The sequence below is a fragment of the Pantherophis guttatus genome, chromosome 3 (genome assembly GCF_059756535.1).
Source record: "Pantherophis guttatus breed Tessera chromosome 3, ASM5975653v1, whole genome shotgun sequence".
Taxonomy (NCBI): domain Eukaryota; kingdom Metazoa; phylum Chordata; class Lepidosauria; order Squamata; family Colubridae; genus Pantherophis; species Pantherophis guttatus.
Window position 1 is genome coordinate 30379062 of NC_142065.1, and position 24308 is coordinate 30403369.

The 24308-nt window shown below is 39.2% G+C and overlaps 1 protein-coding gene across 8 annotated transcripts in view; it reads left to right on the forward strand.

Moving 5' to 3' along the window:
* Positions 1-24308, forward strand: part of PTPRT (protein tyrosine phosphatase receptor type T) — a 677232-nt gene that overhangs the window by 274483 nt on the left and 378441 nt on the right. For all 8 annotated transcript variants that reach the window (XM_034413956.3, XM_034413962.3, XM_034413960.3 and 5 more), the window contains exons 3-4: positions 13808-14079; positions 17710-17791. In XM_034413956.3, the coding sequence (XP_034269847.1) occupies positions 13808-14079; positions 17710-17791 (354 nt within the window). The remainder of the gene's footprint in view (positions 1-13807; positions 14080-17709; positions 17792-24308) is intronic.

The following is a 24308-nucleotide window of genomic DNA, read 5'->3' on the forward strand; positions in this document are numbered from 1 at the left end:
CTGGCAATTATCTCAAGGAACTGATAAGATCTGTTACTGCAGTTAACTCTTTGAAGGATTATTGTCTGCACTTTGCCATGTGTGAATGCCATTAATTCACAGGAGATAAATAAAGAGGGTTTTTTTGAGACAAGGTATCTGTTTCTTGTTTCTGCTAAGGCTGGGTCAAAACACTGCCTCTACCTAGGATCGAACTCACAGCCTCCTGATTATGAGGGGAGAGCTCTACCTCTAGGCCACCGCACCACTCAATGGAAAACAATAAGATATACCAACGTATTTTCAATATATATGGGTTACATAACTTTTGTCAATGCCATTTTGGGGGAGGCTACTACCGTTTCCTCATGCTCTTGCCATTGGTCATGCTGATTGGCCTTCAAGGACATAAAACTGTGAAGCAACACACTTGTAAGAAAGCAGACAAAAGAAGAGGAAAAGAAATAGGGATGGTTCTCCACCCTTGTACAATATTGTGCTGAACTTTTTGCTCTACAGGTAGTCCTTGACTTATGACCACAATTCACCCCAAAGTTTATGTTGCTACGTGAGAAATTTGTTAAATGAGTTTTGCTCCACTTTACGACTTTTTTTGCCACGTTTGTTAAGTGAAAATGCTGCAGATGTTAAATCAGTAACATAGTTGTTAAGTAAATGTGGCTTCCCCATTGACTTTGCTGTTCAGAAGTTTGCAAAAGGTGATCACATGACCCAGAGACACTGCAACAGTCATAAATGTGAGTCAGTTGCCAAGCATCTGAATTTTGATCATGTGACGATGGGGATGCTGCAACAGTCATAAGTGTGAAAAATGGCCATAAGTCACTTTTTTCACTTCTGTTGTAACTTCAAATGGTCATTAAATGAACTGTTGTACTTTAAGGACTACCTGCATAGGCAACATTCTAATATGTAACTTTTTGCTATTCTCTTCTTTTAACATACTGTTTTGGCAACATGATGTCCTGAAATGAAACACAGGTGGGAAAATGGGAATTAATTGACGCCAAATTTCAGTGGTAAAGCTACTTTTCATATACCGTCTCCATTCTCTAGGTAGAGATTGTGGGCGGGTGTTTTTGTGTGAGTGTTCTGCTTATTCAGTGTGCTTGCTTACTGCTGCTTTCCTTTCCTCATTATGCAAGCAGCCCTCCTCCTTATGAGAAAGCATCCATTCTATAATCCCATCTTAAATTATCAGTTGGTTAGTAGAAGCTAGTGAAAGATGCTGATGATTTAATTATGCCATTATTTAGCTGTTGGAAGCTTTTAAAACCAGCATCTAGCTTGATAATACCTATAATTGACTGGTGACCAGGCATGGGAAGCCATTAAAAAATGTCTGAAATCATCTGTTGCTCAATCTGGGGCCTCTCCAGAGAACATCAATAGCAATTAGGAAGCTCTGGGAAAGTTCAAATTTTGTATTTCAGGTATTTTGTAAGATCCAGTCTAGAACAATAGGTCTACAAACCTATAGAGCAAAGAGCAAATATATTAACTGCACATGCAAACCTTTGCAAAGTCAACTTTGCTATTTCTTTATGGTGTAATTGCAGTTTTCTATTTTTTAAAAGATGAAATACATTTCTTCACCCCAGCTGGTCTTACCAGTTGTCCTTCCCATCTCTTTTGACCCTGAAGAGTCTGGAAGGATTTTTATACGCAAGATATCATAGCATTGGTCCCACAATATCTAATATATAGAATCTTATGACTTTCTTTCATTGGGGGATGAAAAAAAAATACTATTCATTTATTTTGCATACTTTATTGTCTCTGCCTTCAGTGAAGTCTGCAGGATTAGCTTCACTTTGCACATTTTCACTCCATTTCCCCCCATGAAATTTGTAGCTGTAGTGGCACTGATGACTGGTTGGTAACAAGATTCACACATTGTTGAAAACCATACTGTGCTTTTAGTTTTGATTTAATGCAGTTTGCAATGTCAAATCATTTATAAACAATGGCTTCTTGCCTATTATGATGGTTGATTCCAGCCAATTGTATCTTGTTCAATAATTTATAGTTTTAAAAATGTGTTATGTTTTAGCTGAATCCTTCTGCGTACCAGGAAGAAACCTGATATTAGAAAGGAGTCCAATGCCGATCAGTCATTATTATTTTGTTTTGTGTTTGTGTTTCTTAATCAGAGACACAAGTTGCTTTCTTCAGTTTATTTAAGTAACATATTTTGTTTAATCAGCTTTTGAGTTATTTAACTTATTATTCAACAAAATTATAGTGAATTTGAAAACCTGCAGATGTACAAAAGTGTCTTGTTGAAAATACGAAGGAGTATACTTACAAAGAACAATTTTTAAATGGAGTTTTCTTTTCTGGTACCTAATTTATAGTAGAACTATTGTCTAGGGCTCTGCAGTGCCTTGGATATAGTTTAGAATAAGTGCTTCAGTTACCTATAGGAGCATAAATGCAACCTTAGTCTACAACTCATTAAAACAGCCATGGCTCTTTTTCAGTGGTGGGTTTCGAAATTTTTTACTACCAGTTCTGTGGGTGTGGCTTGGTAGGCAGGGCATGGCTTGGTGGGCATGGCTTGGTGGGCATGGCAGAGGAAGGATACTGTAAAATCTCCATTCCCACCCCACTCTAGGGGAAGGATACTGTAAAATCTCCATTCCCTCCCCAATCCAGGGGAAGGATACTGTAAAATTTCCATTCCCTCCCCAATCCAGGAAAAGGTTACTGCAAAATCCCCATTTCCTGCCAATCAGCTGAGACTTGGGAGGCAGATAATAGATGGTCAGAATTTTTACTACCGGTTCTCCGAACTACTCAAAATTTCTGCTACCGGTTCTCCAGAACTGGTCAGAACCTGCTGAAATCCACCTCTGCTCTTTCTAGAAGCACCAGTTGACTGTGATCACCAAAAAATGCTACATTCATGCTTCTGTGTGCCCCAAAGCAACTCTCTCAAACCAATTCTGAAGATTTATGGATTAAACTTTTTTATCAATAAACATTAATAGACGTTCCATGGCATACATACTAAGAAAGTAGTATTTATGTGTTCACATTCTATCACAGGTTCCTCTTCCCATTAAAAGAAATGTCTTAGTAAAGACAGGTGTTGGAGTGTTTTTCAAAACTAGGAAATGTTCTTGTTCTTACAAAGTACATATTGTGAGGTTCTTAATCAGAGGTGGTATTCACTTACCTTCCCTATCGGTTTGCAAATGTGAGCGCACTCCTGCGCATGCACAGTAGTCGCAAATTACGGGCGGGCGGTTGGGCAGAGAATCCCACAGTTGCTGCTACCAGTTCGTGCAATCCAGAGAGAACCGGCTGAATCCCAGCACTGTTCTTAATGCTCTGTGAACTTAGTGGTTTTCTTGCAGATAGTGCTGATAATGTTAGATAATAAAACCTCTTGAAGAAAACCACCAAGCTCACAGAGCATCAAGGACACCAAAGTTCAACCCTGAGCTATAAATATTCTCTTCTATCAGTACAGTATATACTCCAAAGTATACAGAGGTGGGATCCTGGTATTCAGTAGTTTGGGAAGATCAAAAAATACCAGGACTAAAACTAGACAGGAAGGTTGGGGGTAAGGGGAAATCTCAGGAAAGATAGCAACAAACCATTCTATACTGTTGTCAAGAAAACTACAAGAGCTGAGCTCAATTCAAAGGAGGCTTTATTTTTTAATGTTCTTTTTCTTCTGGTTTTATTGATTTGTTAGCCACATCAGTTGCTCTGCACGAATGGAAAGATGTAAGATACATCAAATGCCAATCTATTATCTTGTTACTGATATCCCTCTAAAAGTAAAAGTAAAGGTTACCTTCACATATAAGTGCCAGTCGTTCCCGACTCTAGGGGGCAGTGCTCATCTCCGTTTCAAAGCTGAAGGGCCAGCACAGTCTGAAGACGTCTCCATGGTCATGTGTCCAGCATGACTAAATGCTAAAGGCACACAGAACACTATTACCTTCCCACCAAAGGTGGTCTCTATTTTTCTACTTGCATTTTTTTTTACATGCTTTCGAACTGCTAGGTTGGCAGAAGCTGGGAAAAGTAACAGGAGCCCACCCCGTTATGCAGCACTAGGGATTCGAACCACTGAACTGCCGACCTTTCGATTGACAAGCTCGGCATCTTAGCCACTGAGCCACCTCATCCCTTATAGATAGATAGATATCCCTCTATCTTGCATTATTTTTTTATACAATAATCATGTTGTATTCAGCTATGTAGTGCTTCAGATTTAGTCCCCCACCCCTCAAAAAAGTAGAAAAGTTTACAGGCTCTTCCTAGCACCAGTGGAATTGAATCCAAAGTGTTATAAATCCTTACTGTCTGCATGTCCACTTACATAAGAGCCGTGGTGGTACAGCAGACTAAAATGCTGTTAAGTAGCACCAGCTGCCTGCAATTACTGCAAGTTCAAATCTCACCAGGCTCAAGGTTGACTCAACCTTCCATCCTTTCGAGGTAGGTAAAATGAGGATCCGGATTGTGGGGGCAATAAGCTGACTTTGTATAAAAAAGAACACCGCTTGGGGGGGGGGCGAAAGCCCTACTAAGCAGGTATATACAAAAGTATGAAGGCTATTGCTTAATGCATTGTAAGCCGCCCTGAGTCTCCGGAGAAGGGTGGCATATAAATTGAACCAATAAAATAAAATAAATAAATAATAAATGAATGAATTGATTGATGATTCATTGATTCATTTGTGTTCCTTTTGTTCTTTAATTAGTATAAGGTATAATCTAGGTAATAAAGTATTAATCGCACAATTTCTGGCTGTTTCTATTATTTAAAGACAATCTATAGTGTTAAATGTTAATAGAATATATTCACTATAAAATGCTTACATGAGTGAAATTTCTAAAGCTAAGAATTTCAGTTAAATGAGACAATGGTCTGTTGATGTCAAAAGGGATTAAGTATTTATAGAATCATTCTATATATTTCTATACATAGAATATTTATATATATTTATATATTCAAACTATTCATAATTACCTACATTACCTACCAGCCTTCATTTATGAGTGCAGATGTATAAACTTTGTGAGAACTGTTATCATTCCTCTTTGAATTATTATACTATTTCCCAGTGCTTGAAGTGCCACTAAATGTACTGTGTGGCCTATCATTACCTCAGAAAGTTTGGGATTTCATCAAAATCCCAAAATTTGGTAGAGGTTTTACAATATTCCCTTTTTCTTAAATGCTAGATTTCTGGATAATTTGCACTACATCCTATGTTTATTTATTGGGCTAGGGATTTTCTGTCTTCACTGTGAGTTGTATTGTGTTGGGAGGGGGTGCACTGAGGGAGCTCAACCAATTTCATTGTACATATGTTGTGCACTGACAATAAAGATTTGAATTTGATCCAGGAAATCAGCTTGATCTCACTGAAGGGTGCACAACTATTTTACCTTTGCAGTCACATTCCCCTTCCCTTTAAAAAAGTATCTTAGCAAAGACAGACTTTGGAGTAGTTCTTTTCATAGCTGCTGGAAATGTTCCTGTTCTTATAACTCTCCACTACACTACATAGAAGTAGGATCCTGGCATACAGCAATTTAGGGAATAGACAGTGCAAATAGGGGTACTTTTTATCTCATTGTAACAGAATATTGTGCTACAGCTGTGTTCCTTTTCTGTTCTTCCTTCAGTTTCTCTTTCTAGATAAAATCTATTCTTCAACCTTTTCTGTAATGGTGCCTGTTCTAAAGACAAATCAGAATGAAGTTTAAGTGAGAAACATTGCTCTATGCCTTCACCTCGGGGTCTTCTGGACAATACATCCATCAACCCAAATCATTAGAGGTCTAATTGTGTGACCTCAGAAGTAGTTTTCTTCTATTCAATCCTCTTATACTCAGCCATTAGACATCTCCTAATGGAACCTGCTATTAAGAATCTTTAGAGTAGGCTTTTTCACATTGCCATCACTCCAAATTAACTACTGCTAAAGGGACATATAGTATTTCCTAATGTAATTTATTACTTTCATTTTCCATTGTCCGTTAATATATTATAGGGGTATGCATTGGATTTTGGAAAATTTTGAAACAAAACAAGCTAATATAGATCTGTTTGAGTTTAAATAAGACTTATTTCAAGTGGTCAGTCTATATCTGAACAATCCTGAAGTTTTTTTTTCCTAGAATGGCAAAGAATAGCTGAATTTACACAACTTGGCAAAGGTAAAAGAAATGTCAACAATAAAGTGCACACGGCTAATTTACTTCTTATTTCATAAACTAAATTAACGAATGACTGAGGCTTTGGTTAATAAATCATAGAAAATTGGGATTTGAATGATCAATTAACCCTTTGTTTTACTGGTATAAATCCGGTCAAAAGGCCTGAAAAATTAAAAATATTTCTAAATATTAAAATATATCAAGTTGAGAAGGACAGTGAGGGACAGGATGTAATTTTTTTTTTTTTTTGGAACTCTGTGCTCTGACACTTGTCAACTGTGAATACTTGTCAAGTATTGCTAAGGGATATTGAAATGATAATACATTTTACAAATAAAATAATAATAATATACAAGTAATAATAATATTCCAGTAACCAGAACCATTTTTCCAGTTCTTTATTTCAGACCAGGAATATTACATGAATTTTGATGTACAGTGTACCATCTGGTGGGGGATAACTTTGAGTGCTAATTTACAAAACGTTAGCTGATAGAAACTGCTCAACTTTGTTGCTATATTTATATGTAGAAATGCATTGCTAAGTGCAGGAATCCAAATTAACAAGACTATCTGGCCTCCAACTAAATATATCAAATCTATGAACCTATGAAGGTTCTTTGTTCTTTGTTTTCCAAGGACTAGATATACCAAGTGTAGAAGAAAAACTGTACACAATGCCTTCATTCTTTAAAGAATGTCCAGACCAAAAAACAGAGTGTATAAGAATATTAGATTAAGCTTTCTTGAGATACTTATATTAATAATATTCTGCAAGTCCATTTTTATTTCTCTGCTTGTGAGCAAACAATGATTTACGATGGTTATTTTGCCTCCATTAATATTTTCCCACAATGGCAAACTGATGTAAATCATGTATCCAGAGAAACTTAACGTATAATATTATGAGTTTACTTCTGTTCATCTGGTATCTGCAATAATTTCACTTTAAACTTGAGTAGCATCTGAAAGGTGATGTTGAGGAAGTCTCAACTGAGCATATATTGAACTGGTCACAAGGGTTTCTTCTTGGTGGCTCATTTCTTCAGCTGTCAACTGTAAGAACATCATCATGTAAGCTTAACGAACAGCGTGCAAAGCCATTAAAAACTCAATTATGGCTTTCTCTCTTTTTTTCACTGTAGATGTGAGAAAATGCAATCATAAAGTGATGATGTGTAAACACAATAGATGCCATCTGCTATCAAGTACGATTTCAGTTCTGAAAAGAGGATATATGTTGCAGATGCATCAATAATAGGAGACTTATCAAGGCATCATTATGCACCAAGGAGGGGAAATGAAATTTATGTGTATCTTGAGAGCACTTCATGGTTTAATTCCCCAGTTTTATTTGTATGTTCAGTGCACGCGCCATTTTATGTTCCCTGTCATTTTCAACTTTTTTTTTTTAAAAAAAATAATCTTCTCTCTTTATTTAATCTGGATTGATCTGAGCATATAAAAATATATTTTTTAATCATTGGGAAACTGGCAGCAACAGCAAGATATTAATTATGTTAACCTGTTGATCAAAGAACATTTAATACAGCTGACCTGACATCCCATCTGTTTGCAAAACCATATATCCCAGTGTCTGTCTGAATAAGTACTGAACCCTTAGCATTTCACAGCATGAAAAATACAGTATATATATTTTCCTTTAAGATTACATTGCCTGTGGTTTGTTTTCAGATGAAAATAGCAATTGGCGGTATGGATGGATGAATGCTTAATTTAGAGGGAATAATGATAAGATAAAATTGTCTTATTATAAACTTGCCAGTGTTTTATAAAATTACTAGTACTAGAAATACTGAGAAGAAATCATTTCAAAGCTATTCTTTCATTCGTTTTCTCAGTTGGATAAAACAAGGATTTGATTCGTAACAGAAATAAAACACAGGAATGCTTATAAATGTCTCAGATTGCCCTAAAGCTGCCATTCCTGACTTCTCCTTAAGAACAGGATGGTATTCACAAGGCCAATTATTTCCATTTAGCTTAATTAGTGGCTAAATTTGCCTACTGGTCTCCAGTATCACTATTCTTAATACCTTTGTTACATGCTAGCATCTGAAGAAAGATTATTTTCCTGTCTATCTACAAGTCCCAAAACTTGTAGTGTGGTGACTATATTTGACAGATGTGATTGGTGGTGTACACCAGCGGTGAAATTCGGCCGGATCTATCCAGCTCACACGAGGTGGTAGGGCTGGAAGCGGGAGGCTCCGCCCACCTGCTGGGGACATCATCATGTCCCGTTTTTGACCCTCTGCGCATGTGCAGAAGAGGCACGCACGCTCACATTTCTGATCCGGTAGCAAAAGTAAGTGCATTTTATCCCTGGTGTACACATACAGATACACACACACAAACAAACTTCTGCCTTATGTTTTAAGGCAATGGTCCCTAACCTTCCTAGCTCTGCAGACCAATGGCAGTGGAGGGGGGATGGTTTTGTTCATGTGCCTGTTGCTTGTTCAAATGGAGCATTGTGTGCTTGTGAGCTCACCCACCGCTTGCATGGCCTGGTTCCCCATGGGCCGTGGCCCAGTACTGGGCTGCAGACTGGGGGTTGGGTATCCATGTTATAAGGTACGTGTGTGTATGTGCATGCATGTATGCATGTTTGTGTGTCTATATATGTGTTACCCATTAGATATGCCAAATACATATACATCAGAGGTGGGTTTCAGCAGATTCTGACCTGTTCTGGAAAACCGGTAGTGGAAATTTTGAGTAGTTCAGAGAACTGGTAGTAAAAATTCTGACTGACTCCTCCCCATCTATTCTCTGCCTCCCAAGTCCCAGCTGATCAGGAGGAAATGGGGATTTTGCAGTAACCTTCCCCTGCCATGCCCCCCAAGCCATACCCCGAAGCCACGCCCCCCTCAAGCCACTCCCACAGAACCGGTAGTAAAAATTTTGAAAACCACGACTGGGATACATACATATGTATAGTTCAGTAACATAAAAGTTATTTACAAAAATGCTGCCAAAGTGTCTCCCTCTAATACAATGCATATGGCTGCACATTGGGCAAAAATGATCAGAATGTTTCTGTGGCTTGTCTGTTGCACTGTAACAACATAACACATAAAATAAAATTAAAAAACAGGGGGGATTCAGTAACTTAAAAATAAGGCAAGGCTTTCCAAACTCAATCTTCTGTGAATTGCAAGAAGGCCAGCAGAGAAATATATCTATAAAATGACTTGGCAGCAATCTCAGAATGAGAATGTCACGAGGGGTTGCATTTGATTAAAAATTACTATGCGTGACTGCTGAAATGGATATTTCCTTTTTTTCTCCTTCTCTCATTCCCCTACCTACAATCTGTGATTACTTGTTGCTTGTTTTCCTGAAGGCATGTTTACAGACATCCCCAAAGTAGATTCTTTAAAGAGAATAAAATGAATAATTCTCATTATTTTTAATGCGTAATCATTTATAATGTTAGTAACAAAGGGCAATGATGGACAACTACAAAGGATTCTCTGCAAATAATCTGCCATGGGTTACAAAGGTTTAATTATTTTATTATTATATTGTGTGGCATAAAGGTATTACAATCTATTCCACTGGGGAAAATACGTATGAATATTTTTTGCAGGAATGCCAATGGGTCTAATTTTCTTCCTGACCCCAATGGTACTTCTCTAAATTCATGCAACTATTATTTTTTATTATCTCTAGGTCAAATACTCCCTTGGACCTTTCTCCTCTAGAAAAGTACTTTCTGAATAGAAAAAAAAAAGCAATTGTGTTTCTGGATGCCTTAATAAACTTCATGTCGTCCTTGATCTAATTTTAAAAACTCTTTGTAAGTGGTAAGTTCAAATCCTGAACAGGCAGAATCTGTTTCTGCCTCTACAGCTCCCAGGATGTGGAGGGTGATAAAAGAGAGAGAGAGAAAAAAAAAGGAATCAGAAAGTGAAAGAGAAAAGCTGACATAAAAAAGAAAGAGAATAATTTAAAAAAATATTAGTTGAGAATAGTAACTTTATTTTCCTACATAGATCCATGGATTTCATATATGTATTGAAGAAGAAAAACAGCAAAGAAGGATACAATCATTTACATTGGTTATTTGCCTCTATTAATATTTTCCCACAATGGCAAGTTGATGTAAATCATGTATTTAATTCCAGAGTAATTTAGCATGTAACATCAAGAGTTTATCTCTGCTCATCTGGTGTCTGCAATAATTTAGCTTTGCCTGAACTGTCTGTATTTGAGGATTAAGCTCCTTGTGAACACTGGATGTCTTAATGAACTTCAGGTGGCCCTTGATCTAATTCCAGAAACTTTGTAAGTGGTAAATTCAGATCCTAGGCAGGCAGAAACTGTTTCTTCCTTTGTAGCTCCCAAGATGTGGAGGGTGATAAAAGAAAAAAAGGAATCAGAAAATAAGAGGGAAAAGATGACATAAAAAGGAAAGGAAAGAGAATCATATCCCAGCAAGCCTAGCCTGTAGTACCCACCCAATGTTTGTTTCAACTTGGCACTTCAATAACATATAATGTGACACCCATCATGACTCAGACCATGGAGTTTCACCTGAACATTCCTTGAAAAGGAAAAAGAAAAAGAGACAAAGTCAGGACTTGGGGAATCATAGCTCAAATGGTATTTTTTTTTATTTAAAAAATGATGAAAGGGAAAAAAAAGTGTTGTTTTATTTAACAATTCTCCAGAAGGAAAAGAGGAAGAATGGGAAAGCAGCAGAGGAAAAGAAGGAAAGGAAGCTGGAGGCAGATTGAAAAAGAAAAGAAGACACAAAAAGAGAAAGAAGAAGCTACTTCAAAGACCAGTTAGATAGGAAAAGGATAATTAGAGGAAAATAAGAAAAGATGCCCTGATAATCAAAGCACAACAATGTCAAATCAAAAAACGATTTTTTTATGTTACCTCTGCCTCAACATCAGTTTATAGGCAGTATATATTCAAATTTAGGAGTCTTTCCTCCTCTCTTTTCCTAATACTATGTATTTTGCTATACAAATGATTTTTATCTTCCTCAACCATGCTGCTGATGATGTAGTGAGGATCTGTGATTTATTCACATTCTTGGCTACATGAAACTGCTACAGGCATGCTGCTCCCTCGGGACTACAGTATAACTATTTTGGCTTTGACTGCCAGAGAGACTGGACACCTGACTTCCACATAGGCAGATCCAAGGAGAGCAAGAAGGACTTTTCATAAATGAAGAAGCTTCACTGAACTCAGTTTGCAGTATGCATGCACAGAATTGTATCTTTCATACAGACAGTTTGCCTGCCTATATTGTGTTCCCACAACCCAGGGCACTTTCTATTACTGAATCCTATCTTATACAGAAAATTTGAAGAGTCTTGCCCTAAGCAACTAATTAAAAGGCTGGCCGTGTTGGAATAGTTTGTCCATCCTTTATCTGCAAACCAGAGCATTTTACTACTGCTGAATCATATCTTCCATTAATTTCAAAGGGCCTTACTCCCAACTCAGTATTTATTTAAATGACAGCCCTGGTAAGGACAACATCAACAACAAAGGAGAAGTGCTTTTTTACTTGCACAAAAAGATGTACAGTTAGAGTTGACATGTTTTGTGAAGATTTCTTCAAAGAAAACTTTTTCCAAAGTGAGTTCAACTATCATTTAGTAGTTAGGCCTCCTTTGAATGTATGTTTGGTTTCTTTTTTCTTTTTACAGTTATAATGTACACTGAAGATGGCATTTAATTTCATTCTACCATGTGCAATGATAATAAAGTAAACTAAACTAAACTAAAAGGATGCAAATGAAATGAATGCACCCTGATTCAAAGTGCTGGGCATATGGGGCACAAGTTCAAATTATTTGAGGAACTGCCTCTCCCCAAAGATATCTGCCTAGGTTAAATAGAGTGGGCACATTCCAGGTTCCATCCCTTAAGTGTTGTCATCTGGTGAGACATAGGAATCTATTGGGTTGGTTGGTTGGTTGGTTGGTTGGTTGGTTGGTTGATTGATTGATTGACTGGCAATGGTAGGTCAGGTTCCTAATTATTTTGGTTTTTATTTTTTTGTTATGGTGTTTATTATTGTTGTGAGCCACACAGAGTTATGTTTTACAAGGTGGGTAGACATATAAATCAAATAAACAAATGAATAAAATATAGCTACTTGGATTAACATTGAATAGTTTGAAGTCTCTGGATTTATCAAGTCTTAGGAAGAACTTCTACTATCAAATTGTGGAACACTTTCCCCCCCACCAAGGATAATTTAGAAGCAAGGATCCGGGCAATTGCTTAGATTGCTAATCTCAGGGTTAGTTGGTTATTTATTGAACTATGTAGTCAGCAACTACAGCAAATAGCACAAAAAGTCCATGATGCCTTCCATGCAGGTGATTTATAGAATCACTCAGCCATTGCTTTAAGAATACCAACCCTGCTCATATTAGTGTTTTATCACCATAGTAATGTTACCAGATGACAGTTTATATCACTGATGGAGAGTGTGTGAAGTAGACATGTGATAGAAATAAGTTGATTGTAGAAATCATGCATCAAAATTGTAAAATAACTTATAATATAAAAATTAGTTTTTCTGAAGTTGAACAAGAGGTGGGTAAATATGTATGTGGTTGTGGGTGTTTTGTTAGTTTATTTATTTTGGCATACTTTTTTCTTTGCTTAGACTTTGTGCAAATATGAATGAAACTTTTTAAATGTATTCTCAGTTTTAAAAGATAACACTTTTATTGAGTTTATCTCAGTTCTGCTAACTACCATATATATCTGTGAATATATCTGTGGACTTTTTTTTTTTTTTTGGGTAAAAGGTATAAAGGTGATTTACTGTGCATTTAGTTATTTTTTTTGCAGGAACAAATGTGTGAATTTGGAGTTAAACCACTCTGACACATAATCTCCAAACCTTATCAGTTTCTCTCTCAAAAGCTGTTGAAGCAGAAAAATGATGATTCCAAAGAGTGGTTTTAAATTCTGAGCTTTATTTCTCACCTTATAGTTAGGCTCCTTAGTAAATATGGTTCTTCTACCATTACCAGTTTTCCATTTTGCAGATGAGAGCTGTGTCAATAGCCATGCCACTGAAACAATCATTTTGAAAACTCTGCCTAATACAATTCAGTGGGTTTTTCCAAAAATTTAACTGACCTCCCAAATTGTAGGATTCTTGATATAGTGTAATCTATAAATATGGACATGTTACAAAAACAGACAGCTTAATAGTGTTTGTGTATGCAATCAAAAGAGTCTGGTAGTGTAACTTCAGTAGAGTGAAAAGGGAATATGATGCGCTCTTCATATTTGAAGTCAATATTTTCCTGTCAGACAGTTTGAAATCCAAGGTAGAAAAATCTGAAAATAATAACAAAGGGTCCTCTTTAGCTGATGATGCAAGCAGTGGATACAAAAGTATTTGTCATTCCTGGTGTTTTTCTTTTCTCCAGAAAAGTGCTGAATTATAATAATAGTAATAGATCTGAGAAAATTAACAGCTGTTTGGAGTTCTGACTGTTGGCCCAGTTATTTAGAACTATTGACTCTTTAATTAATTTAGTTGTACTATTGAGGCAAGGAACTACTGATCTTTTCTCTTTTTTCCCTTTCTTCTTAGGCTCCTTCATGATGGTGAATAGTTCTGGGAGGGCATCTGGGCAAAAAGCTCACTTGCTTTTACCAACACTGAAGGAAAACGACACTCACTGCATTGATTTCCATTACTACTTGTCCAGCCGTGACCGTTCTAGCCCTGGATCCTTGAATGTTTATGTGAAAGTGAATGGTGGACCTCAAGGCAACCCTATCTGGAATGTCTCTGGGCTTGTTACAGAAGGTTGGGTGAAAGCAGAGCTTGCGATCAGTACTTTCTGGCCACACTTTTATCAGGTATACTTGAGATTTCTTTTCTTTTACCTTTAGCCTATGGGCCTCTGTAGCTTTTAAAGAGCAAATTGCTCATTTTCTATTGGTTTTTTTAATTAATTAATTTATTTTCAATTTTGCAATTGGAAGTGAGAAAGGGCTAAACTATTTTTTGTTAAATGAACTGCATCCACCATTTAGCCCAATCTTTTTTAGTGACATTTCTGCATCACAACCTGATCCTTGAGGAACTTGGAGGAGGAGGAAAAGGATAGTAACCATGCAGGATACAATCTGGGTCAGTCACCAAGACCAGAGGTTTAATTTTCTGAGCTTTCATACTCATGCTGGAGCCCAAAGCTCAGAAGACTAAACCTTTGGACCCAGTGACTGACCCAGATTGGGTCCTACAACAATTATCCTGGGACACTATATTCACCTTCGTTTGTGGAGGAATAATGGGACGTGGTGGCTCAATGTCTAAGGCGCTGACCTTGTTGATAGAAAGGTTGGCAGTTCAGCAGTTCGAATCCCTAGTGCTGCGTAATGGGGTGAGCTCCCATTACTTGTCCCAGCTTCTGCCAACCTAGCAAAAAAAAAAAATGTAAGTAGAAAAAATAGGGACCACCCTTGGTTGGAAGATAACAGCATTCTGTGCGCCTTTGGCATTTAGTCATGCCAGCCACATGACCACGGAGACATCTTCGGCTGGCTCTTCGGCTTTGAAACGGAGATGAGCACCGTCCCCTAGAGTTGGGAACAACTAGCACATATGTGCAAGGGGACATATATGTCCCCTTAATAGTACCTTAATAGTAAGAAAATTAACTAAAATGGCCACAATTCACAAATCAAATATATGAATGTATCCTAACAGGGTGAGAGCTAAAATCTACTGATCTGTACAATCTGGTTTTTCTTGCCATGCAGACAATGAGACTAACCTCAGACTCAGACACTATATACACTACATTAAATTGAAATGGGGTATTTTCTTTAAATCCATCCATTGGGAACCTAAGAAGGAAGTCTGACAGGTAGTCCTAAATTCTTTTAAACTTGGATAGCCAAGCATCTTCAATCACTTATAATAAATATTTTTCTCTTATATTCAGCTTCTTGAATATTATTTACCATTCTTTTTCATCGATAATCATAGTCATATGACTGAGTGAGAAGGAAAAGGGAAGTTTCCTTCTCTAGGGAAATTGAGGAGCAGAAAGAAGTGGACAGAGAGTACCCAAAGTTTTGTTTTGGCTGTACCTATTTTTAAAATGACTTTTGAAGTTTACCCCTAAAGGAATGAAAAATCTGATTTTTTTTTAAAAAAAATCCCCAAATTGCTCTCTTTCTGAATCTTAATGTTGACAACAAATTAGATAATTATGTCATGACTGAACTACTTGTTTGGGAAATGCCAAAATCACAGTGACTAATACTGTCTTTTGTATAAACCATTTGGAACAACCTGAAAAGTCTCTCTCTCTCTCTCTCCCTCTCTCTGTGTATATATATATATATATATATATACACACACACACATACATGTATTAATCATTCACTGTGCATGATAATTTTTTCAGGGTGTTGCTATGTGGATCCCCCCAAAAAAGAAATACTATGCTTCAAAATTTAAAAGCATGAGATAAAAATAAATACAGATAATACTAGTTGACACTAAAATTCATTGATTTTAGCACTGATGATGTTACCTAGATTGGGATAATGAAATGTCTGCAAGAAAACAACCAATCAGAGAACACAGAGAAAATAAGAATAGAAAACTCAGAGACCTTCATGACACTAAAATGGTTCAGGAACAGGGGTGGGTTCTATTTACCTTTACTACCAGTTCGCAATGGGACCGTGTGTGTGTGCTTGCTTCACTCGCGCATACGCGCACACTTCTGCGCAAGCACAGAAGCATTTTGATGATGTTGGGGTCGGTGGGAGGAGCCTCCCGCCAGTTTTACTACCGGTTCTATAGAAGCGGTGTGAACTGGGGGCAATCCACCACTGTTCAGGAACCATTTATTTTTACAATGTCTATACATTGCTTCATACATTGCTTTAAACTTATCATTTTTCTCTTTTTGTGGATCTCAACACCTCTGTCCACCATGATTTCCTTAATATTTCTCTTACTCTCAACCAATTCAGTATTAAGGAAAAGGTTTGTCCTCTGTTATAGAATTAGGACCATCCAACAACATCATCCAACAATTCTATGGGTAGATTTCTGGTAGATTTTAAAAGCTGTATTCTAGCAACATATGAACATCCATCATTTAGCCCTTACATATCAAAGATCCTTCTTGTTGCCAGGCAATGAAAGAGCATGGGAAATAACCTTGGAGTGTCCTTCAGGCTGAATCTTGACGGAATAAAAAATGACACTTCAGATTTCTCTTCCCTCTAGCTCTTTTTTTTATAAACAATGCTGGATTACATCATCTTGATTGCTCGGTTACTTTAGCCTCACATATTTTGTCCTTATCATTCATTAAATTCTGATAGTTAACCACCTCATCAAGATGTTGTTTTCTATGACCTTTCCATAACTATAGGGAATTGAAGAATCTTATCAGAAAACATATTTTCAAGGACTTTATATCCCTTCATAACTTGTCTTGAAGCATCTTGATAAAATCTTGTACATGCTTTTCAGGTTTCTTCTGTAGCACATTCTTTTTAACCATTTATTGCCTGGCCATTAACCCATTCTATAATATATAATTCTTTCTGCCATCATAGTTCTGGGACTTAATTAAGATTTAGCTGGCTTCATGATTATATTTATTTCCGATTTTTAATGTATGGTGTTTTACATACATGCATATTTGCACACATTTTGGAGGAGGGTCTTTGAAAGGGATTATGTATATCTACATATGTAAATTTGGGAACTGAGTGGCTTGCTCTGTGGAATACAGGTAGTCCTTGTTTAGTGACTATTCAGTTACAATGGTTATGGCCAGGTGTGGGCTTCAAAAATTTTAGCAAGGGGTTCTCTGTCCGGTTGCTGGGTGGGCATGGCCATGGTGGGTGTGGCCTAGTTGACCTCCTGCACCATAGCAGGGAGGGGCAGGCCCTCCCCAGGCTCTGCGGGCTTTCATTGAGCCTCCGGAAGGGCGAAAATGGTCTCCCCAGGCTCTGGAAGCCCTCTTCCTGAACTTCTGGTAGGCCTATTTTTCATCTCTCCCAAGACTCCGTGTGTGCCCTGTACTTACCTGCATCCAAAATGGGTCACGTGGGGACCCCTGGGAAGGGCGGGGCAGAGTGGGCAGGCTCAGCCAGGAGTGGGATTTGGGAGTTCTCCAAACTGCACAGAATCTTAGCTAAAGGTTCTCGTGAACCCCTGCGAACCCCCAGCAACCCACCCCTGGTTATGGCCAATCCTTCCCTGACCTTCACAGGTTTGTAAAGCAAAGGGAAACTGAAGTAAGATCATAAACAAAGTTGTAGTTTCATTTAGCAGTCACTTAGCTTAACAACCGAGTTAGTGTTTCCAGTTGTGTTTGCTAAACAAGGACTATCTGTAAAGCATCTATTACAGAATCTGAACCCTTTGTACTTAAGGTATGTTAGAGGGATGTCTTGTGTATAATTTTCAATTGTTTACTTAATCAGCTTGTTGTCTCCTATGAATTTCAGGTCATATTTGAATCGGTTTCCTTGAAGGGTCACCCCGGGTACATAGCTGTGGATGAAGTCAGAGTCCTTGCTCATCCATGCAGTAAGCATCTCTTTTCCCCCCATTCCCTCCTAACCACAGCCATGCATTTCATGTTCAAATGAGTAATTTACCCAATTTAGTCAGTTCTGAAACATTTCCTTTTATCTATTCCAAATGCTTACGGAGTGGAAGCAATCAACCCTGAATAAATACATAATTTCTCAAGTTGTACAACAAGCAAAGCTGCTTCAAATGTGCAGCAAGTGCCAAGATTTTAAACCATTATTAAAGGGAAATAAAGCCCCTGATTGTTAGGACCATTGAAGGGAGAGAATTACAGGGTTTTAGTGATTCCCTATAGAATTAACTTAAAGAGAGAAAGTTGGGGTAGGGAGGAGAACGTTCGTGAACACAACTAAGCAAATTAGTGCAACATTCATACTGGGAAGAAAGGCCTGGAGTGTTTTTCTTTAAAGAAATGTAAATCTTTGCAGTTCCTTTTTGAAAGATTTTATATATATATATAAAAGATATATATATATATATATATATATATATATATATATATATATATATATATATATATATATATATATATATATATATATATATATATATATATATATATATATATATATATATATATATTTCAAAGCATGTGACTCACACTGTGAAATAGAGAAATAAGTCAGATTGTTTTGCTACATTTCCGAGGCTACTGTATTTCTTTCAGCTGTTCTATTCAGATTTATTTTAAAGGCATTCAATTAGGAATCTGTATCAAATTGACATTAAAGATACTCAGTTTATAACAGTGAAGAACAAACTGACACAGTATGAATTTTAATTTTAATTTAGGCTATTTTGTATGATCATGGGAATTATCTGACTTTTTTTTATTTCTATGGAGAGCTTAATAATTAGGACAAAGTAAGCAGACTAAAGCATTTTTAGTCCCACCGACAGGGAGAAGCTAAGTATAGATTTTTAGATAAATCCCAGAAAATTTAACAGAGTTAGTTTCTCGAGTCACTTTGGGCCATGCAATCTTCCTCCAACTTACTTTGCCAGTGTAGGTATCTCTAAAGCGATAAATGATGAAAATGTGTGACAAGGTCATTATACAAATGCGTTGACTTATGCGTCTGATGTCAAAACATCAGAACATAATATAGAGGGTCCTTGACTTATGACCACAATAGAGCCCAAAATTTATTTTGCTAAGTGAGATAGTTGTTAAGTGAATTTTACCTCATCCTTGCAGCTGTTATGTTATGAAGTGATTTAGTGAATCTGGCTTCTCCATTGACTTTGTTTGTCAGAAGGTCACAAAAAGTGATTACATCATCTCAGGACACTGCAACTGTCATAAATATGAGTCAGTTGTCAAGCATCCAGATTTTGATCACATGACCATGGGGATGTTGCAATGGTTGTATGTGTGAAAAACAGTCATAAGTCATATTTGGGGAATCACACTCTGGACTTGATTTTTGTCTCTGATCAGTGGCTGAATGATCTAAGAATAGGGGATATAGACATCAAGCCCTTGTCATGGTCTGATCATTCTCTCCTTCACATGGACTTTCAAGTCACTTCCACCCACAGCAAGGAGACGGAACCAACCAAATGGTTCCGTCCCAGGCGCCTGATGGACCCCGAAAGGTTCCTGATGGAGCTTGGGCCATTTCCTGAGACTCTGGCTCACAACTCGACTGAGGACCTGGTGGTCACCTGGGACAGGGCGGCTACTGGGGCCTTGGACCGCGTTGTGCCTTTGCGGCCTCTGACCCGATGCTGATCTCGTCTAGCTCCTTGGTTTTCCGAGGAGCTGAGAGAGATGAAGCATCGGAAAAGACGCCTGGAGAGCGATTGGAGGACAAGCCGATCTGAATCTGACCGAACACAGGTGAGATCTTATATTAAGACCTACCTAGTGGCGATAAGAGCGGCAAAGCCTAGCTACTTCTCCGCTCTTATTGCATCTGCAGAGAACCGCCCAGCTGCGTTGTTTAGGGTGACCCGCTCCCTACTTCAGGTGGGGGTACGGGAAGATCCCTTAAAGGATCGAGCTGAGGATTTTGTACAATTCCTGCATGATAAAGTCGCTCAGATTCGGGAAGGCCTGGACTCCGATTGGGTAGATCCAGGGGAGGAGACGGGGGCAGGTCTTGAGAGCGTTATCTGGGAAGAGTTTGACTCTGTGGCTCCTGAGGACGTGGACAGGATTCTGGGCAAGCTTAACGCTGCCACATGTTTATTGGACCCGTGTCCCTCCTGGTTGGTACTGGCCTCCCGGGAGGTTACACGAGGCTGGCTCCAGGGGATTATAAATGCTTCTCTGAGTGAGGGTGTCTTTCCCGCCGCCTTGAAAGAGGTGGTTGTGAAGCCCCTCCTCAAGAAGCCTTCCCTGGACCCAGCTATATTATCAAATTATCGTCCAGTCTCCAATCTTCGCTTTGTTGCGAAGATTGTTGAGAGTGTGGTGGCGCGACAACTACCCCGATACCTGGATGAAGTTGTCTATCTGGATCCGTTCCAGTCAGGCTTCAGGTCACGATACAGCACGGAAACGGCATTGGTCGCATTGGTGGATGATCTCTGGAGGGTTCGGGACAGAGGTTGCTCCTCTATCCTGGTCCTATTAGATCTCTCAGCGGCTTTTGATACTATCGACCATGGTATCTTACTGCACCGGCTGGAGGGGTTAGGAATAGGGGGCACCGTGCTTCAGTGGTTCTCCTCCTTCCTCTCTGACCGTTCGCAGTTTGTGTTGGCAGGGGGGCAGAGGTCGACCTCGAGGCACCTTATTTGTGGGGTGCCGCAAGGGTCAGTCCTCTCACCCCTTCTGTTCAACATTTATGTAAAACCGCTCGGCGAGATCATCCGTGGTTTTGGGGTGAGTGTTGATCAGTATGCTGATGACACACAGCTATACATCTCCACCCCAGACCACCCCAATGATGCCCTTGCTGTGATGTCCCGTTGCCTGGAGGCTGTGCAGATCTGGATGGGGAGAAACAAGCTCAGACTCATCCCCTCCAAGAACGAGTGGATGTGGCTTCTGGTGTCCCGGTATAGTCAGCTGGTACCATCACTGACAAGAGGGGATGAGATCTTGCTCCCCACAGAGAGGGCCCGCAACTTCGGTGTCCTCCTGGATTCACGGTTATCTTTAGAAGATCATTTGACGGCCATGGCCAGGGGTGCCTTTTATCAGGTTCACCTGATCCGCCAGTTGCGTACCTTTCTGGATTGGGACGCCTTGCGCACGGTCACTCATGCCCTAGTTACCTCCCGTATGGACTACTGTAATGCTCTCTACATGGGGCTCCCCTTGAAAAGCACCCGGAGGATCCAACTGGTCCAGAACGTAGCCGCGCGGGTGATTATGGGCGCAGCTCATTACGCCCATGTAACACCTCTCCTATGCGAGCTGCACTGGCTCCCGGTGGTCTTCCAGGTGCGATTCAAGGTGTTAGTTATCACCTTTAAAGCGCTCCATGGCTTAGGACCTGGGTACCTACGAGACCATCTTTTGCCACCAATAGCCTCCCACCGACCAGTTCGTTCTCACAGGGAGGGACTACTCAGGGTACCGTCAGTCAAATTATGTCGACTGGCGACTCCCAGGGGGAGGGCCTTCTCTGTGGGGGCTCCAACCCTTTGGAATGAACTGCCCCCGGAGATACGGAATATCCCTGATCTCCATGCTTTCCGCCGTGCCCTCAAGACCCTGATGTTCCAAAAGGCGGGGCTAAACATACGAACATATGAATGATTTTTTAAAAGTTATCTAATTCTGGGTTTTATTTAATTGACCAAACTAAGTAATAATTTTAATTAGCAATTTTATGATGTTTGTGTGTCTATATTTTTCTTGACTGTACACCGCCTTGAGTCCTACGGGAGAAAGGCGGTATAGAAATATAATAAATAAATAAATAAATAAATAAATAAATAAATAAATAAATAAATAAATAAATAAATAAATAAATAAATAAATATTTTTCAGTGATGTAACTTTGAATGGTCACTAAATGAACTGTTGCAAGTCGAGGGCTACCTATAGTGGCATTTGTATGATGATGTTATCATCTGCATGTAGCCATGTTGGCATCACCACAATTTGCTGCAGATCTTTCTGTGTTTATTATTTATTGATTCTGTGTTATAAGGATATACTGTGTACCTTTCTGTGTACTGAAAGGATAAAATGTTGAAGAGCCCTCATCTACAATATCATGTAAATAATACAAATCAACTATGGATACATTTTTCACTCTTGCAAAATGGGACTGGAACTCTTGAATCAAACTGCTTTAAACTACTTCATAAACGCATGGCACAACATAGGAGAACAAACCCAACATGACTAGATTCATCAAACCACCACTTTTGAAGGCAGCAAAGTCCACATTTTGGACAGAGAGGACCATTGGTTTGAAAGAGGAGTCAAAGAGGCCATCTATTTTAAAATTGAACAGCCCTCTCTCAAAAGAGGGGGTGGGATATGACACCATCTATTTCCAGTCTACAACACAGTCCTTTCAGCAATTCCAATAAGGTTCCACACCCATTTGCACCACTCAGATGACACAGATAAACTTCCAGGTGGCCTTAACAACTCGCTAAAAGAATGCAAATGACCAGTGTTCTGCAAGGAGTATAAATCTTTCCATTCCCCACCATCTAGCCAGAGCTGAAGAAGCTTCTTGGATGAGAAGTGAAACATCTTCAAAGAAAAACCAAAAAGTCCAGTTGCCCCTTCAAAAAGACCTTTGGGACAAACTACTTTAAGTTGGTTCCGAAGCTTTCATCTATTCAGTGCATTTTAATCTCATTATTAATGTGTGATGAAGAAGTTTGCCCACCTTCAAAAACTACCATAATATTCTTGGAGTATCATGGCATAGTGAATCATAAGTTTCAGTAAATTCAGATACCTTGGCCATCCTAGTGGCCAAGGGATGCCCATTTCACAATCTTCTTCAAAATCTATACTGAGAAAGTTGTGGCAGTCTGACTATTCTATTCTATCTGGTAGTAAATTTAAGCATCAGTCTGATTTCCTGGTAGTAAATTTAAGCATCAGTCTGATCTTTATAGGAAGGATATGGATAAACTGGTTATTCAGTGTTTTATGAATACTTACCAAACACCTGGAGCCTTTTATTTTTTTTGTTCACAGACTTTGTCTCCATGCTTTCCTGATAAGTTTAAATTCAGCTGTGATGACATGATAATTATTACTGCAGTTATTGCAAAAAGGAACCTGAACTGGTATTTTAAGCATGAGTTTTGAATGTAAGAATGGGCGGTCCATACATACACTGGTAGTGCATACAAAGATTGTGAGCAGAACAACAGCCCTGTTAGCCCGTTGAGGTCTTTCCACTCAAATTAGCAAAAAACAAACCCCTCTCAGTTGTTTAAAAATGGCTGTTCTTCTTGTATCTTGTTATAGAAAAAAAAAATCTGAAACCAATTAAAATGAGTCCTACCTTAGTTTGTATTTCAGAAATCTGCAGAGTTCAAAATTCTGTAGAAGATTACAGAACATACATCTCCACCCCAGGCCACCCCAATGATGCCCTTGAAGTGATGTCCCGGTGCCTGGAGGCCGTGAGGGCCTGGATGGGGAGAAACAGGCTCCAACTCAAACCTTCCAAGACCGAGTGGCTGTAGCTTCCGGCATCCCGATATAGCCAGCTGGTGCCATCGCTGGTTATTGGGGCAAATCATTGGCCCCCACGGAGAGGGCTTGCAACTTGGACGTCCTCCTGGATGCACGGCTGTCTTTAGAAGAGCATATGACGGCTGTGGCCAGAGGGGCTTTTTATCAGGTTCGCCTGATATGCCAGTTGCGTCCCTTTCTGGATCAGGAGTCCCTACGCACGATCACTCAGGCACTCGTCACTTCCTGCCTGGACTACTGCAATGCTCTCTACATGGAGCTCCCCTTGGGGTGCACCTGGAGGCTCCAACTGGTCCAGAATGCGGCCGCGCAGGGGATTATGGGAGCGATGGGGCGCTCCCATGTGACACCTCTCCTGCGCGAGCTGCACTGGCTCCCGGTGGTCTTCCGGGTGCACTTCAAGGTGTTGGTGACCACCTTTAAAGCGCTCCATGGCTTAGGGCTGGGGTATCTACGAGACCGCCTTCTGCCGCCAATAGCCTCCCACTGGCCAGTACGCTCGCACAGAGAAGGCATCCTCAGGGTGCCGTCGGCCAGACAATGTCGGCTGGTGACCCCCAGGGGGAGAGTCTTCTCTGTGGCAGCACCTGCCCTCTGGAATGACCTACCCCCAGAGATACGACGATACCAGACCACCGGACTTTTCGTCGGGCCCTTAAAACTCACTTATTTCATCTAGCCAGGCTGGCTTGATCCCATACTTTCGGTTTTAATTTGTAATTGATTTTAATTGGACTGTTTTAAATTGTGGGCCGAAATCATTTAATATCTTTTAAACTGTTTTTAAATTTTGTATGCTATGTATTACCTTGGCTGTTCACCGCCCTGAGTCCTGCTGGAGAAGGGCGGTATTAAAATCAAATAATAAATAAATAAATA